At 39.9% G+C, this 19,216-nt stretch overlaps 1 protein-coding gene across 1 annotated transcript in view; it reads left to right on the forward strand.

Moving 5' to 3' along the window:
• Positions 1–19,216, forward strand: part of LOC132384452 (electroneutral sodium bicarbonate exchanger 1-like) — a 194,204-nt gene that overhangs the window by 103,787 nt on the left and 71,201 nt on the right. Inside the window, exons 4-8 of the mRNA XM_059955605.1 lie at positions 4,416–4,551; positions 5,381–5,541; positions 7,809–7,997; positions 12,512–12,600; positions 18,409–18,566. Coding sequence (XP_059811588.1) covers positions 4,416–4,551; positions 5,381–5,541; positions 7,809–7,997; positions 12,512–12,600; positions 18,409–18,566 — 733 coding nt within the window. The remainder of the gene's footprint in view (positions 1–4,415; positions 4,552–5,380; positions 5,542–7,808; positions 7,998–12,511; positions 12,601–18,408; positions 18,567–19,216) is intronic.

Here is a 19,216-nt window from a genome sequence, read left to right on the forward strand (position 1 = left end):
AGTTTGTGCATAATGGCTCAAAGAATGAAGCATCTGAATCAGAATGTGTGCAGGGCCCGGTGACCATTCTGTCCAAAGCTGAGCATGAATTCAACATAGATACCCAACATGTTGGAACTTCTTGGCTTCCACAGAATCGTGCATTGGTCTGAGGAGGTTGGGTAGCTCTCACCTTGCTTCTGTCTCATAATGATAGTATCTCATTAGTGTTCCTGTTGATGCCATGCAGTCAGTTGAGCTCTCGCAGCCTAGAGCTACTTGTGATCATGCACCATAGCCTAGAAATTGGATTTTGCTTTAGCTGATGTGATAAATGGTTACTACATTAAAAAGTGCAAATATGGGTAAAATTTTGCCTGCCTTTTCAAAAGGGTGGTTTCTTCTCAGTTAAATATGCATTCTTTTTTCCAATCAATCAGCCTGTAGAAACTTGGAAAAACATTGGGATAATTAAGTCTCCATGGCCAGATAGGATATCCCTCAAGTTGCTGTGGGAAGTAAGAGATGAGATTATTGTGCCTATGGCGATTACCTTTGCATCCTCACTGGCCGCAAGAATAGTGCCATAGGATTGGAGTGTGGCAAAAATTCTTTTGTTCAAGAAAGGTAATAGGGATAACCTTGGGAATTGTAGACTAGTGAGTTTTACATCAGTGGTGGGCAAATTATTGGAGAGGATTCTTAGAGACAGGATTCATGAGCATATGGAGAAGCTTGGGGATTAGGGATAGTGACCATGGCTTTGTGAGGGGCAGGTTGTTTTCCACAAGCCTGATTGAATTCCCCGAGGCAACAAGAAAACAAATTGGAGGTAGAGCAGTGGCTGTGGTGTAAATGGATTTTAATAAGGCATTTGACAAAGTTCCTCATGGTAGATTCGTTTAGAAAGTGAAGAGGCACGGGATCCAGGGAAACCTGGCTGTGTGGATTTGGAATTGGCTGCCCACAGAAGGTAGAGGGTGGCAGTTGATGGAGCATATTCTGCCTGGAAATCAGTGACCAGTGGTATTCTACAGGGTTCTTTTCTGCAACCCCTGCTCTTTGTGATGTTATAATGACTTTGAGGAAGTGAAAAAGGGAAGGAGGAGGGGTTAGTAAGTTTGCAAATTGCATGAAGATTGATGGTGTAGTGGATAGTGTAGACGGTTGTTGGTTACAACAGGACATTAATATGGTGCATAACTGAGCTGAGAAGTGGCAGATGGAGTTCAATCCTGAAAAGTGTGAAGTGATTCACTTTAGAAGGTCAAACATGAAGTCAGAATACAAGGTTAATGACAGGATTCTTAGCAGTGTGGAGGAACGGCGATCTTGGGATCTCCTGTCCATAAATTTATCATAATTGCCTTACAAGTTGAAAGGGTGGTTAAGAAGATGTGTGGTGTGTTGTCCTTTATTAGTTGGGGGATTGAGTTTAAGATTTGTGAGGTAAAGTTGCAGCTCTATAAAAGTTTGGTTGTACCATGCTTATAAAGGGTGTGTGGTGGGGGGATGGTGGAGATGTCAGAGGTTGGTTTTATTTGTGCAGTGTTTGGTGCATGGGATGTGCTGCCAGGGTTGGTGGAAGATGCATTGGGGATATTTAAAACACTTCAATAAGAACATGGATAAAAGAAAAATGGAGGCTATGTGGGAGGGAAGGATTAGATTGATCTTGGAGTAGGTTGAAATTTTGGTACAATATTGTGGGTCAAAGGCCTGTACTGTACTCTATGTTGTAACATTGAGTGTCCCCAGGAAATTTCTAGGCATGGCTTTTATTATTCAAGCAGAGACTGCAGCATATCTGTGCTCTACATGATTTTGAAAGTTTGCAATATGTATTATTGTAACATGTACAGCATTGAAAACTAATGCAGGAGATGCAAGCTATGATACATCAATGTCCCTGCCTGAATCCTTGAAATCACATCATCTCACTGATTTGTTGTAGGATTTGTCAGTCACTTTATTAGGGTTTATAAATGAAAGCCAATGAGTTGCATGTTGTTTCTTCAAATTCTATTGATAAGGCAGGAATATTGTGCACTGGATAAAGTCATTACATGCATGAATGATGCTGCAGAAATACAAGGCGTGCTAAGGTGAATTGTGCTCAAAAATGCTCGTCTAATTTCCCAACGTGTTGTTAGTGATCACTATCATATTAAAATTTGTGTAAAATGGCTTCTGTAATACTTGTGCTTAAAAGGAGGGGTAAATTGGTCTAAATTTCATTCTTGATGGAAATTCAGATGTGTTCTGTCCCAAACTAAAACCACCTGTGGGTTTCTTTTGTCGAAATAAAAGCAGGTAAACAAATATCTGTGGCAGTAGGTGATTGTCTAAGTGACCTTTTAATTCAGTTGTATTTCACCCATTAAAACTTTTTCTGAAGGATACACACAGTGGAAGGTCAACCAAGTTCAAAGTCAATTTATTATTTAAGTACATGTATGTCACCATATTCAACCCTGAGATTCACTTTTTTGCAGGCATACTTATTAAATCCTATAACTATAATAGAATCAATGAAAGTGCACACAAGACAAGCAATCAATCAATATGTAAAAGACAACAAACAAAATGAGCAAAAAATATTGAGAACATGAGATGAACATACCTTGAAAGTAAGTCCATAGGTTGTGGGAACAGTTCGATGTTGGTTGAGTGAAGTTCCCTCTGGTTTAAGAGCCTGATGATTGAGGGGTAATAACTGTTCCTGAACGTGGTGGTGTGGGACCTTATGCTCCTGTACCTTCTTCCTGATGGCAGTAGTGAGATGAGATCATGACCTGTGTGGGGGCCGGAGGGGTGGGGGGAGTTTCTTGATGATGGATACTGCTTTCCTGTGACTGGGTTCCTTGTTGCTCAATGGTGGTGAAGGCTTTACCTATGGTGGTGAAGACTGGACTGTATTACTTTTTGCAGGCTTTTCTGTTCAAGGGCATTGATGTTTCCTTACCAGGCTGTAATGCAGCCAGTTGGTATACTCTCCACTGTGTATCTTCAGAAATTTGCCAAAGTTTTTAGATGATGTGCCAAATCTGCGCAAACTTCTAAGAAAGTAGAGGCACTGTGAGCCTATTTTCTTTTGTAATGGAACTTGCGTGCTGGACCCAGGACAGATCCTCTGAAATGATAAGGCCAAAGAATTTAAAGTTGCTCATGCTCTTCACCTCTGATCCTCCAATGAGGACTGGCTCATGGACTTCTGATTTCCTCCTCCTGTAATCAATAACCAAGTCTTTGGATTTACTGACATTGAGTGAGAGGTTACTGTTGTGGCACCACTCAGACAGATTTTCATCCTCCCTTCTATATGCTGATTCCTTACCATCTTGGATTCGGCCTACAACAGTGGTGTCATCAGCAAACTTGAATATGGCATTGGAGCTGTGTTTAGCCACACAATCATAAGTGTAAAGCAAGTAGAGCAGGGGGCTAAGCACACAGCCCTGTGGTACACCTGTGCTGATAGAGACTGTGGAGGAGATGTTGCCAATCTAAACTGACTTGGGGTCTGCCAGTGAGAAAATAGTGCCCAGTTGCACTCTGCATTGTTAGGTTTCTGGTAGTGTCACAATTCATTATGAGTCCAGTATCCTGAGGATCTAAACACATTCTGAATGGATCTTGTTGCTTAATTACCAACTAGGAAAGGTTGAGTAAGCTAGGGCTTTTTCTTCTTTGGAGTGACAGAGAATGAGATGCAACTTGATAGAAGTATAGAAGATTGAGAGGCATAGATAGTGGACAGGCAGCACCTTTTACCCAGGGTGGCAATGGCCAATATTAGAGGACAACCTTTTAAGGTGAGTGGTGGAAAGTTTAGGGGAGATGTCAGAGGTAGAACTTTCTACTCGGGGTGGTTGTGGTAGAGTAGTAGAGGTTGATACAATAGAGATATTTAAAAGACAAGCACATGGATGATAGAAATATGGAGGATTATCAGCTGTCCAGGAGGGAGGGGTGAGATTGATTGTGGAGTAGGTTTATAAAGGTTGACACAACATTGTGGGCCAAAGGTGCTGTACTGTTCTATGTTCTATAATCTGTCTTGGAATAAAGGCAGCACAGAGCACTAGTAGAAGAAACAAATCCTGCCAACTACTGAGAAACTGGCATGGAATTGTTCCTCTTGGTCAATGGAGAAAAATATCATAGGAAAGGAAAACAACTGTTTGGTGTTTTGAATGCCCTCAAACCAGTTCCATACTACAGTAAGAGTATGGTCATTGAGGCGCATCTTTTGCTTGTAACTACAGCTGCAGTCTCAAAGCCATTTCACTACAGTTGATGAGGATGAAATCCAAAAACGATTTAACACTATCTCAAAATCTTTCTAGGATCTTCATGGTGATTACACGTGTCCTTTATTGTCAAAAGCAACCAATTATGGTCTAATTACCTGCTATACTGCATTTGCTTTTCAGACACACCTTCTCAGCGAGTTCAGTTCATTCTGGGAACTGAAGATGATGAAGATCACGTTCCACATGAACTCTTTACAGAGCTTGATGAAATCTGCATGCGAGGAGGTGAAGATGCTGAGTGGAAAGAAACTGCCAGGTCTGTAAACTGTGTAATATTTTCATTCTAAGAAAATATTGCAGGTAAGAGGTTTATGGGGTTCGATTCCAGGAGTAATCAGCAACAGGCTTGCCTAAAAGAAGCTCCATTTAATTTGTCACATTGGTTGTCATAAAGCTTTCTCAAATTATAGTGACACATCTTTTTTAGTCAGTTATAGTTCCTTGCAATAAACTGTAATTTATTATCCCACAAATATGTGATCACATAAAAACACCAAATCATCCATATGAATGAGAGCAAAAGGAAGGTTTTAGCTGATAACATGATCTGTTGTCAATAAGAAAACCTCTTATTGTATGTCCTTAAGATACTAAAAACAAATACAGAAATCAATGTTTGCATCTGGTTGACTCATGTATTCACTCTTCCTCCACCTATGTGATCAATGGTCTTCATAACAGCTATGTTTTAGCTGTGGGACAATGACTACCATCCACTCCATAATGCACTGGTTAGGCACAGGAGTACATTCAGCCAGAGACTCATTCCACCAAGATATAAAACTGAGTGTCATAGGAAGTCATTCCTGCCTGTGGCCATCAAACTTTACAGCTCCTCCCTCAGAGTGTCAGACACCCTGAGCCAATAGTCTGGTCCTGGACTTATTTCCACTTGGCATGATTAACTTATTATTATTTATGGTTTTATATTGCTATATTTCTACACTATTCTTGGTTGGTGCGACTGTAACGAAACCCAGTTTCCCTCGGGATCAATAAAGTATGTCTGTCTAACTTTTTGGCTCCAAATGTTTTTGCAAAAGCTTAGCATTCAATTCAAACAGACATGCTCTGTGGTTTGACAGGTGGTTGAAATTTGAGGAAGATGTTGAGGATGGTGGAGACCGTTGGAGTAAACCGTATGTTGCCACGTTGTCATTGCACAGCCTGTTCGAGTTGAGGAGCTGTATCATTAATGGAACAGTTTTGCTGGACATGCAAGCAAACAGCATTCAAGAAATTGCAAGTACGTCTAATGCAAGAACAGTGGTTTCATCAAAACAGTTTAAGTCATATTAGTAGTACAAATTGTACAAAAATGTCCATCATTATGCCAGTTTTATCATTCCTAACATTAATTTAACTTGCCCTTGACAACTTTTCATTTGTATTGTGCACAGTTCTAAAGACCCGTCTTCTATGTATTTGCTTACTTTGGCTTTTCATGGTTAATTTGAATTTGGTTTCCTCAGTTGAGTAATGGGGGTTCATATGGATTGTGTAGATCTCTGTTTTTAATTTAAGCATGTCACCAGTCTTTGGGTGCAAGAGATTAATTATTTCATTTCCTTTTCATCTGTTTCAACTGTTGATTTCATTGCCTGTGATCATGGAAGATGAATGGGTAAAAGTGGTGTTAAATATCAATAATAACTTTGCTAAGTGAAATATGGTAAGCTAGGGAAAAGTCATCTTATGAGCAAGTTGTGGCTTAAACAACTTTGCTGTGCAACTTTTCTATCTCGTGTTACTATGGAAACATTAACAATGAGCTTTTCTCTACAACATGAGTCACCATGTAATTGGAATTGGAATACAAAGGTGAAGGTGACTTAAACTGTGTTTATTTAATTTAAGAAGAGCAATGAAAAGAAAATACAATAAAACTTGTTTTCATAGCTTCATATTAGACTTGCTTGGAAAAAAAAGTATTTTCAAGCCTCATCTGAAGAGCTGCTGCTTCCAGTGAAGGCCATTATCACGAATAAAAGGACAAAAATGATAGAAAGGTAGACTTGGGAATTCCAGCAAAAAGAGTAGGTTGGAAAAAATGAACTGAGCCTTGAAATTCATTTCTAAGTTCTTTGTCATAATAAACCCTGCTCTGCTCTTGCCCCCTCCTTTATCCATAATTTTGTAGCTTTCAATGACCATGACCTAACTGCTTCAGTTGTTCCATGAAGTGGAGCAGGATACAAACAGCAACCATGGCTCTGGCATTTTAAACCAAGGCTGTGCCTGCGGACTGTCCTGATGGCCTTCTGACAGCTTGTGCTGCTATTTTCAACTATCTGCAAATGTTTTGAACTTTTTCAACTTTTTTTTAAAGTATTAATAATCTACATTCACTTTGAAACTAATTGCAAATTAAAACATTATTAATAATAAAAAACACATCTTTTTGAAGTGGCTCCATTCAAATGCATTCATATTTTTCATGCACCAGCTACAGCTGGTATAAAGCCAAGGGCCAGATACTGTACTCCACCTTTTTTAAATTCAAGTTTTTTCTATAATCTTGCCTTTTATGGAAATGAATGACATTGATGAAAGGGTGTTTAAAACAAAACTACCTAATACTGTTGGATGGAAGAATGCAAATTCAGATGGCATGGTGGAATCAGTTTGGGGAATGATTAAATTCCTTTCATCTACCTAGGTAACATTGCGGGAATTGATTTCCTATTTCCATCATTAACATCATTAAGGGAGAATGCTCACAGGAAACCTTGATCTGCAATGTGTCCGTTCCAGTATTGTTGTTAGCATTGAGTAGAATTGCCTAAAATGTGTTCATATGGAACAGTCATCATTGTGAGATTAAAAACCATTTGCCAGCCACATGGATCAGCCATCTTTGTATTTTCATTTGGCCACTAAGGATGACAACCAAGAGAGTCTCAGCTTTATACATTATCTGCATTTACAATGCTGTTGTTATCAACAGGTGAATAATCAACTAATAGGTTAATGTTATATCTCAACTGATTTCTCAGTAAATCTTGCCTCTAAGTTAATTTTAAATTGCAAGGTGGACTGGAGGAATGTTTTTTCTCCAAAAGAATGTATGATGATTATCATAAAGTTAATTTAATGGAAATCTGATCTGGACTGAATTGGGTTAAAATGCTGCTTCTGAAAGTTGATGGATGAAATTGCGGGTGTTATGAGCATTCAAATCTTGTTCTAGAACTACATTCTTTATTTTTCTTGGTGGCCATTTATGTGTGATAGCCAGACTAGTAGCTGTTCTCTTGTGCACAACTTCCTCAAAGGTCTTTTTTAGAAAAGAATTTAAATGGTTTCATGGTGTGAATGTTCTTCCAGATAAGCAATTCCCAAATTATTTTTCCAGATATATTAAAGAAAATGTATAATACAAATAACTGTTCTATATACTTGACAATTAAATGAGATTTGTTTTATGAAATGGAAAGTATTAAGGTAGCTAAATTGACCCTTTTAATTGCAATTTTTTTATTTGTGTGACAATGATTTTTTTTCCTCTTTTAGACATGATTCTTGATCATCAGGAAGCATCCATGGAACTGGATGAAAACATCCGTGCGAAAGTGCGTGAAGCTCTTCTGAAAAAACATCACCATCAGATTGAGAAGAAAAGAAACAATCTCATTCCGATTGTCAGATCTTTTGCAGAGGTTGGGAAAAAGCAATCTGAACCTCATTCCATGGACAAAGCTGGTAAGGAAAAGGTTTTAAATCTTTTGAGCTTGAGTGTTTCAGTACAGCATATATAAGAGTGACTTGGTGGTTAGGCATAAGTGTTTACAAGACAAGGAAGTGACATACATTATATTTTTTTTAAAAGGCCGACTGTAAACTGTTTGCACAATTCCCCAAAAGTGTAAGTGCCGTGCTGTTGAAAATTGTCTTAAACCAGAGTAGGACAAGTTCTGATAGCTTGTTATCTCTGAGACTTTGCAACCTGTGTTTTCAACAGGATTTTCATTTGTTCCAGCAGTATTTTTCTGGCATGGAACTCAAATTAACATCAACATTAAAACAACACAAAATACACTGAATTGAGATTTTTAATCTTGTGGTGCGATAAATGTCAACTCTCATTCACTTAGAGCCACCAGGTTTTACTAATCCTGTACCTTCTAAAACTGCTAATTAAAGAGCCACAATTCAAACTGCATTCTTTTTCTTCAGATCTATGATTACCTACAATCTCAAATCAGGACAGAGCCTTGATTATTCTTCATGTGGGGGTCAGGTTCATGAGTGACTCCCAGCTTGTGAACCTTGGCATTATTTTAGGCTTTTGCTCCTGATCACTGATATGCCTCATTTTGCTGCTCACTTTTATGTTAAGAGAGGTCCCCCAAACTTTGGAGAGAATATTTCATCTACTTAATACCTTGGGAGCAGGCAAAGGAAACATTGCAGGCATCTCTGCAGGTGAAGGGGAGGAGAAGAGAGACTGCTTCCCTCATTTCTCATCCACTACCTGCCCCACCAATCATTGCAGCATCCATTCATTTAGTAGCAAGTTCCCTACCACCAGGGTTTTGAGAGTTATCCATTTAAATAGAAATTACTTCTACTAATTTGTTCCTGCCAAAACTGACAAGGTAAACTAAATAGTAAGATAGTGTTACTCAAGAAAACTTAACTACCGGTACCCTGTTCTACAAACCCTGTAATTGAAAATCAACTTTCACAAATTTCTTTGCATGAAATGTGATTTACTTCACAGGTCACCTTAACCTGTCGGGTCATAATTACCTGTTGGTAATAAATGGGCTTATACATGCATTTCCTCTGGTGGTTTCCTTGAGAGTGATCTACTGGCATATATTGATAGATTAAGCTCTTTTGAAACTATTTATTCCATGGCTTATTTTCTATATTTGTCATCAGTACGATTCCGCCCAAACAAGAGTAATTAGAAGTATTGAAATTTGCTTCTATTCCCATTGCAGGCAATGCCTCTAAAAGGCAATTATGTCCTTCCTATTGTAAGGAGATAAGTTACCATGATTGATTGCAAGTGTATCTAAAGGCACTGGCAACAGTAAATGTGTCTCACTGGAAATTGGTTTATTTTGCCTGCCAAGTCATTGAGGTTGAACAGTGAAGCTTTTGAGCTCTGTTGTTTTTCTGGAAGTATTTGTAGATATTGCAAGGGTCACAGATATTTAACAAAATTTCTACCGAAATTCTTCAGCCAGCTTGTGACCTCTGAAATACTGCAGGAAATGCTGATGGAATTTAAAAAAAATACTTTTGTTTAGCTGTTAAATATCCTGTGGTTCAGCTCATTAATATAACCACACTGTTTGCAAATGAGTGGCAGGGTGTAAATTTGTTCCTAGGATTATTCTGGTAGGAACTTGCACTCCAAGCATGAAGAATTGTTGATACTATCAAGCTCATTAACTTGATCGGTTCACTAGTTGTCTCTGAATTGGCATAATTAATTAAACTGACACAGCTAATAGCCCACTCAATTCAAATTGTCGACTATATATATGAATTTGATTTGTTGTCTCTGGAATCTGAATCTAAAACAAAGATGGATTTCAATGCTAAAGTGTAAATATGTAAAACCTTAAAATCACAATCAAACACTGAACTATCCAATGTTTCACTTCCCAAAAATGCAAGAACATTAATATCAGAATTGTAAAAACATACACACAAGAAATTCTGCAGATGATGGAAATTCAGAGCAATATGCACAAAACACTGGAGGAACTCAGCAGGTCAGGCAGCATCTATGGAGAGGAATAAACAGTCGACGTTTCAGGCCCAGACCCTTCATCGGGACTAGAAAGGAAGGGGGAAGAAGCCAGAATAAGAAGTTGAGAGGAAGGGAAGGAGGACAAGCCAGAAGATAAGTGAAGCCAGGTGGGTGGGAAAGGCAAAGGGCTTGAAGAAGGAATACGATGGGAGAGAAAAGTGGATCATGAGAGAAAGGGAACGAGGGGCATTAGTGGGAGGTGATAGTCAGGTGAGAAGTAAAAGACCAGAGTGGGGAATAGAAGAAGAGAGGAGGAGGAGAAAAGAAAAAAGAACAAAAAGGAGGGAAAAAATTACAGTAGGAGAAATTGATGTTACCATTAAGCTAACTAGACAGAATGAGGTGTTGCCCCTCCAACCTGACAGTGGCCTCATCATGAAGGGCCTCAGAAGGGAAGGTCATAGACTGACAAGATGGAATAGGAAAGAGGATGGGAAATTTCACTTTTGGTGGATGGAGTGAAGGTGCTTAATAAAGCAGTCCCCCAATTTATATCGGGTCTCAGCAATGTAGAGGAGGCTGTATTGAGAGCACTGGATACAATAGATGACCCCAGCAAATTTGCATGTAAGTGTTGCTTCACCTGGAAGTACTGTTTGAGGTGAGGGAGGAGGTGAATGGGCAGGTGTAACATTTCTCTCACAGGGATATATGCCAGGAGGGATGAATGGACAGGAGAATCACACAGGGACTGTTCCCTGCAGAAAGTGGAGAGTGGTGAGGAAGTAAAGATGTGTTTGGTAGGATCCCTTTGGAGATGTTGGAAGTTGCGGAGAATGTGTTGGGTGCTGAGACTAATGAGATGGTAGGTGAGGACAAGAAGCCCTGTTAAGGGCTCTATCTCTGATGTCCTGGAAAGGAAAGCTGCATCCTGGGAACAGATTTGGTGGAGGAAAAGGAGCTGAGAAAAGGAATGGCATTTTTACAGGAGAAAGGATGGAAAGAGGTATAGTCAAGATAGCCCTGGGAATTGGTAGGTCTTTAAAAGATGTCGGTAGGCAGTTTGTCTGTAGAGATGGAGACCGATCAAGAGAGGTATCCGAAATGGACCAAATGAATTTAAGGGCAGGGTGGAAATTGGAAGCAAAGTTGAAGAAATTGACAAGCTCAGCATGGGTGCCTGAAGCAGCACCAATGCAGTCATCAATGCAGCATGGAAAGAGTTGAGAAGCATTACCAGGGAAAGCTTGGAACATGAGATGTTCTACACAGCCAACGAAAAGGCAGACATAGCTAGATGCCCATTCACCACATCCCTCATCTCCATTCAGGGCCCCAAACAGTCCTTCCAAGTGAGGCAATATTTTACTTGAGAATCTGTTGGTGTCGTCTATTATATTCGGTGCTCCTGATGCCGCCACCTTTGCTTGGTGAGACCCAATGTAAATTGGGGGATTGCTTTGTAGAGCACCTCCACTCCATCTGCCAAAAGCAAAATTTCTGGGTTGCCAACCATTTTACATCCTATTCCCATTCCAGTTCTGACATATTGGTCCATGGCCTCCTCTTATGCCACAATGAGTCCACTCTCAGGTTGAAGGAGCAACATCTCGTATTCTGTCTAGGTAGTCTCTAACCTGATGGTATGAATATCAATTTCTTTTTCCGGTAATTTTTTTTCGCTTTTCTATTCCCCACTCTAGCCTTCTACCTCTTCACCTGTGTATCACCTCTCCCTGATGTCCTTCCTACTTCCCCTTCTTCCTTGGTCCAGTCTCCCCTATCAAATTCCTTCTTCTCTAGCCCTTTACCTTTCCCACCCACCTGGTTTCACCTATCACCTTCCAGCTTGTCCTCCTTCGCCTCTCCACTCCTTTCAAGAACTGTCTTCCTGCTTCCTTTGTTTATCACTGAATTAAAGTTGTCCTTGGTAGTTTAAGTTGCTGAGGGCCAAGGCAACCCAGCTGAGATAGATAACTTGGCAGCAATGTTTGAATTTATAGCAGGGGGCCACTGCATGCACTCCTATGGAAATATGTTTTCCTCTGTTATTATCCCACCTATGTGCCGGTACTCTGCTTGGGAGGCAACCCACAAACAGCCTTGAAGAGCTGTTATGTCTGTAATAGCTATGAACTGATTTGATAGATTTTCTTGGCAGGGGTGGGGGCGGGGTGCAGGGTGTAAAGCAAAAGACTATTATAGAAAAATTAAATAATTTCCAGTGTTTTTTTTTATCAGCTGGTTAAACCGCATCTGTGGAAAGAGGGAAAGTTGACACCTCCAGTCAATGGCCTCTACATCAGCACCATTCCTCTTGTGTTTTATTATTTCTTGCTTGTGGAGCTAGAATGTTGGCATAACCTGGGACCAAAGACTGTTGACTTTGGTGAATGTAATTACATTTAATTTTCAATTATTTTAAAAGAATAAAGTCCTAATAGCAGCAATGTCCCATTTCAAATATGGACTACTTCTCAAATTTCTTAATTTTATTTTCCTTCAGGTCAAATGTTATCCCCACAGTCCATTCCAACTCAACCTGAAGTAAAAAATGGAGTCAACCATGACAATACAAACGTTGAGTCAAGCAAGGTAAGATGGTCACTTTGACCTATCTGGTTACGATGCCTGTTGGTAGGATAGATCCATTCATTTCTCCCCCTGCCACCAGTTCAAGCTGGGATCTTGGATTCTCCTTTGTGGTGAAACATAAATCTGTAGCCATTGTTCTTAACAGAGTACTATACAGTCAGCCCTCCTTATCCGCAAGTTCCGCATGCATTAATTCAACCAACCGCGAGTCGAGAAAACCCGGAAGTGCTCTTTCAGCACGTGTTGTTCGAGCATGTACAGACATTTTTCTTGTCATTATTCCTTAAACAATGCAGTATAACAACTATTTTACATAGTATCTACATTGTATTAAGTATTATAAGTAATCTAGAGATGATTTTAAGTATATGGGAGGATGTGCGTAGGTTATCGTGGATCGGGATCGAAAAAAATCGGAAGTTCTCTTACTAAGTAAGTCAGAACAGGTACATCCGGTATTATTTAGCGTCAGTTAGTCAAACGTTTGTCTTAGTATATAGTATATATTTTACCTTTCTATGCATATAAAATACTTAAGAATGTATGTTTCAGCGCTGGCTCGGGAACAGAAGTTCCTGAGTTCGATCCAATGACAGACCGCTTCCGAGTGCGCTTTCCCTCCGTGCTGGGTTGATGTGGAGGATCAAAAACCCAAAACCCAATAATTAAACCACTGCGTTGCTTAGTAATAATTGTAGCTTTCATTGGGGCAGGGCCTTTCTCACTTTATCCTTTAAAATTATTCTGATCGTTGACTGACGTAGCCTAACACTTTTCCAATGACCGATGGCGTTTCACCCCTTTCCGATCACTTTATTATTTCCACTTTATTTTCAATCGTGATTATTTTTGTGAACAGAAACACTGCGGATTCAGAGCTCTGCTGCCAGGTCCTAATGTCCACTGCTTTGAGACAGGTTGAATAAGGGACTTGAGCGTTTTTTGGTATCTGCGAGGGGTCCTGGAAGCAATCCCTCGTGGATAAGGAGGGCCGACTGTATAAGCTTTCTTGCCTCATTTATAAATGGATAGTGAGACAAAATGCATTTGTTTTTAAATTCTATCAGATGATGGAAAGTCCAAGGCAATATTGTATGTTTTGTGCCTCGAGCTTCAGGTGTGGGGTATGGTTGTACTAATCACCTGCTAACCTAGCTGGTCATTACTCTGGAGCAGTGATATAACAAAGTCTGATTGTTATTGCTTTTGCAGTTTTTCTAGGTTGGTAGTTGACTGTCCTTCCTGGGAAGGATCCAGACTATCTGAAGGTCCCAAAACCAAGAAATTACAGCTTTTGTTCTGTTTCTCTTTTATACATTTTTCATAGATCGTTCAGCTAGAATTTGTTAATGAAGTCTGAAAGACCTCTCTCAAAGCATTGCTAATTTGAATCTTTTTTCAGCAAATAATGAACTGAACTAGGGTCCAAAGGAACACCTTGTCAGGCCCTGGGGATTTGTCCACCCTGACTTGCCTCAGGGTAGCAAACACCTCCTCCTCTGTAATCTGTATAGTGTCCATGACAATAGACAGTAGGTGCAGGAGTAGGCCATTCAGCCCTTCTAGCCAGCACCGCCATTCACTGTGATCATGGCTGATCATACAGAATCAGTACCCCATTCCTGCCCTCTCCCCATATCCCTTGACCCCACTATCTATAAGAACTCTATCTAACTCTCTCTTGAATGCATCCAGAGACTTGGCCTCCACTGCCTTCTGGAGCAGAGCATTCCACATATCCACCACTCTCTGGGTGGGAAAAAGTTTTTCCGCATCTCTGTTCTAAATGGCCTACCCCTTATTCTTAAACTGTGGCCTCTAGTTCTGGACTCACCCATCAGTGGGAACATGCTTCCTGCCTCCAGCATGTCCAATCCCTTAATAATCTTCTATGTTTCAATCAGATCCTCTCTCATCCTTCTAAATTCCAGTGTATACAAGCCCAGTTGCTCCAATCTTTTAACATATGACAGTCCCTTTTAACATATGAAGTTGATGCCGCTTTATTTCTCTTCTATAGACTTTGTCTCCCAAGTAAATACAAATCCAAGGAATACATTTAAGATCTCCCCCCCCCCCCTTTCTGTCAGCTCCACACATGGATTATCTTCCAGAGGACCAATTTTGTTCCTAGTAATCTTTCTGCTCTTAACATACCTGTTGAATCTCTTGGGATTCTCCTTCACCTTGTCTACTAGAGCAACTTCATGCCTTCTTTTTGCCTTCCTGAGTTTCTTAAGTGTTCTCTTGCATTTCTTGTACTCCATAAGTACCTCATTTGTTCCTACTTGTCAATACCTGCTATGCACCTCCTTTCTTTTTCTTAACCAAGGCCTCAATACACCTTGAAAACCAAGGTTCCCTACACATGTTATCCATTGAGGTCTGCTACTTGAGATGGTTGAAAAGTGCCCTGGAAGCTACAGAAAGTTGTAAAATTAGCTAGCTCCATCTTGTGTACTAGCCAATATTCATTATTAAGGACCCCTGTCACCCAGGGCTTGTCTTCTTCTGATTTATTTTTTTGATTTATTTTTTTTCCTTTCTATATTATTGTATATTGCATTGAACTGCTACTGCTAAGTTAACAAATTTCACAACAGATGCCGGTGATAATAAACTTGATTCTGATTCAGACTTGTTATCTTTACCTTTTTATTCTGACCAACCCATAGAAACTTTGTACTCAAATTTCATTTTTGAGGGCTTTTCACTTTCCAAATACTCCTTTGTTAGAAAACAGCCTGTCCCAATCCACATTTGTCAGATAATTTCTGATACCATCAAAATTGGTCTTTCTCCAATTTAGAATCTCAACCTGCAGACCAGACCTATCTCTTTGCAAATTTAGTTTGAAACAAATGTCATTGTGGTCACTGGATGTAAAATGTTCCCCCACACAAACCTCTTGTCACCTGCCCAGTCTCATTCCTTAATAGCAGATCCAGTATTGCATGCTCTCTCATTGGGAAAGGGTTAATGGGATCTTCATGATTATGAAAATCTTCAGTCATGAATCTGCAATCTCATTATCCACATCAGGGAAGAGGAAGATATACTTTGGGTATTTCCAAGATGCCATTATGAATTGCTTCAAGGAAGGAGACAAGTGCAATTGTAATGACATAAGAGGGGACTCCCTGCTATCTGCTACAGTAGAAGTCATCACCAGGATCCTTAACTACCTCTCCCCTGTTGTTTCCCCAAAGCACTATAGATTTTGTCCATCTAAAGCAGTGGTTCCCAGCTTGGGGTCCACAGTCCCCTTGCTTGATGGTACTTGTCCATGACATAAAAATTATTGGGAATCCTTGGTCTAAGGGCACAGTGGAAGTGATCTTTATTGACAACTCTAAGAATACTATAGGGAGCATCACCTGTACATACTGTGGTGCTAGAAAGTTTGTGAACCCTGTTTTTTAAAAAAAAATTCTCTATTTCTACATAAATATGACCTAAAATGTGATCAGATCTTCATGCAAATCCCAAAACTAGATACTTGTTCATTTACCCATTAAGAAAAATGATCCAATATTACATATATCTGTGTGAAAAAAAATATGTGAACCTCTGGGGTTAATGCCTTCTACAAAAGCTATTTGAAGTTGGGTGTTCCAATCAATGAGATGAGATTGGAAGTGTGGGTTGTAGAGGTGCCCTGCCCTATTTTTTTAAAAAATAAGAGACATACAAAGTCAGGTTACTGATGGAGCCTGCTCTTCTCAAGAAAAATCTGTTTATGTGCACCATGCCTCAATCAAAACAACTTTCAGAGGACTTTAGAAGAAGAATTGTAGAGGTGTATGAAGCTAGAAAAGGCTACAAAAGTATTTCTAAAGACCTGAGTGTTCACCAGTCCACAGTAAGAGAAATTGTCTACAAATGGAGGAAACTCAGTACTGTTGCTACTCTTCCTAGGAGTGGGAGTCCTGCAAAGATCACACCAAGAGCACAAAGTGCAATTGTGAAGGAGGTGAAAGTGAACCCAAGGATAACAGCAAAAAACCTACAGAAATCTCTAGAACTTGCTGAAATCTCTGTTCATGTGTCCACTATACAACAAGAATGGAAGGACACCATAGAGGAAACCACTGCTCTCCAAAGAAAAACATTGCTGCACCTCTCAGGTTTGCAAAAGACTACCTTGATGCTCTACAATGCTTCTGGGACAATGTTCTGTGGACATGAGACAGAAGTTGAACTTTTTGGTAGAAATGTACACTGCTATGTTTGGAGGAAGAAGGGCACTGCACACCAGCACCAAAACCTCATTCCAACTGTGAAGCATGGTGGAAGGAGAATCATAGTTTGGGGCTGCTTCGCTGCTTCAGAGCCTGGACAGCTTGCAATCATTGAGATCAAGACATTTTACAGGAGAATGTCAGGGTAGCGGTCCATCACCTGAAGCTTAATAGAAGTTAGATAATGCAACAAGACAATGATATGAAAGACCAGAATACGCCAACAACAAAATGGTTTAAAAAGAAAAAAAAAACTGTTTTGGAATGGCCAAGTCAAAGTCCTATAAAAATTTTGTGGAAGGACCTGTAGCAAGCAGTTCATGCAAGGAAGCTGCCGACATCCCAGAGTTGAAGCAATTTTGTAAGGCTAAAAATTCCTCCAAGCCAATCTGCAAAACTTATTAACGGTTATTGGAAACATTTGGTTGAAGTTATTGCTGTACAAGGGGGTCACACCAGTAACTGAAAGCAAAGGTTCACATACTTTTCCAACAAATACATGTAATCATTTATCTCAATAAATAAATGAACAAGTATAATTTTTGTGTTATTTATTTAATTGGTTTCTCTATCTAGTTTTATGACTTGTGTGAAGATCTGATCATATTTTACCGGGTTCACAAATTTTCTAGCACCACTGTAGGTTTTGGTGACGTCAGTAATGCATTTGACTTCATCAGCAGGATAGATTATAGAACATGATTCTCAAATTTGGCTGCCCATTGAAATTTGTCAGCATTTTATATTTCCTTCATGTCTGCATGCAAGTTATGACCCTAACCAACAGGTCTAATAAAAGAGCAGATCTCAGTGAAGACCAGTATCGAGCAAGGTTGTGATTTCCACCCTCCCCCACCCCATTCACCTTTTTCAATCTTTATTGTCTTTATGACAAGGTGCCAATAACTTTGGCTCCAACAAGCATTCTTTAGGTGTGGAACCAACCTTCAAAATAATTAGTATTTTTTCCCCAACCTATTGGTAACTGTGCCTCAGAACCAGAGTCACTTCAGCTTCCAGTGGCTGAGTTGTGATATTGTGACAATGCTGTTGTTTGCTTATGCCTAGAGACTGAACCTTTGGCCAGTGTTATGCCTGAGAAGTTCAGTGAGGCTCATTTTTACATCCATCCTTGAGCCTTGAAGTGTATTGTAAAGATCAGGTGTAAATAAACTCAAAGATTTTACTAAATGAAGCAAAAATGATGAGACCTTGTTTACAAAGTCAGACAAAATGAATTTATCGTAAATTGCTGCTGGGTTACCCTGGATTTCAGTATTGAATTAATAGGCTGATCCCCTTCAGATAGCAGTAGGAGTGTTGACTGATTTGTATCTCCCCTTTGTAGTTGTAGAACACTACAGCCTTGATATGAGATGCTGGTTAAAGCCATGAGGTTTTTATTCTATAGGGCTCCTTAAAGAGCAACTAAACTACAGGTATATGGGTTCCTCCCCACATACCCACCTCTGCACCACCACAATATCCGATTTTTTAAAAAAAATATTAATTTCCTTTGGGACTATATGCTATTACATCTAGAATCAATGTAATTTTGCTTTGGCAGGTTGATCTCCATTTCATGAAGAAGATCCCGATTGGTGCTGAAGCCTCTAATGTCCTGGTTGGTGAGCTAGATTTTCTCAACCGGCCAATTGTGGCATTTGTGCGTCTCTCTCCAGCTATCCTCCTTACAGGACTTACTGAAGTTCCAATACCTACCAGGTAACTAATGATGTTTTCCATTTTTCCTAGTTTGCAGTAATGGATGGTTTACAATGAAAGTTGTAGAGCCCTATTGCACCTAATTATATATATGAGTCACCGATTTTCAAATGATTAATACGTGGGTAGATGCAGAAATCACCCAGGCCAGTAACATGCCATGAAACAGCTGTATGCTGAATCACAGCTTATTCTAATTTTATGTGGTATTAGTTGAGCAGGAATTTTAGGCAAAACCACCTTCAAGTACTGTGATCTTCAACATCCACTTCTAAAGCAGGGAGGGGCAGTCAGATAAAGTACTTCAGCTGAAAGATGGAAGATCTGACAATGCAGCATTCCTATAAAGCAGCATTGGGGTAACATCCTGATGCACCATCAATAACTCTCTCTGAGACGTAAAGGCGAAATATCGGCTTTTATTGACTGGAAGAAGGAACAAGCAGTGGTTGACCACCATACTACATCCTGGAGACTGAGGGGCCGGGCTCAGGCCTCAATCGCCTTTATACCGAGGTCTGTGGGAGGAGCCACAGGAGCAGTCAGCAGGGGGTGTGTCCAGACAGGTATATGTAGTTCACCACACATCCTAAATTAAGTTGTCAGGTCAATGTGTAGTTGCCAACTTTTTGTACAAAAACAATACTGGA

Source organism: Hypanus sabinus, chromosome X1 (assembly GCF_030144855.1).
Source record: "Hypanus sabinus isolate sHypSab1 chromosome X1, sHypSab1.hap1, whole genome shotgun sequence".
Classification (NCBI taxonomy): domain Eukaryota; kingdom Metazoa; phylum Chordata; class Chondrichthyes; order Myliobatiformes; family Dasyatidae; genus Hypanus; species Hypanus sabinus.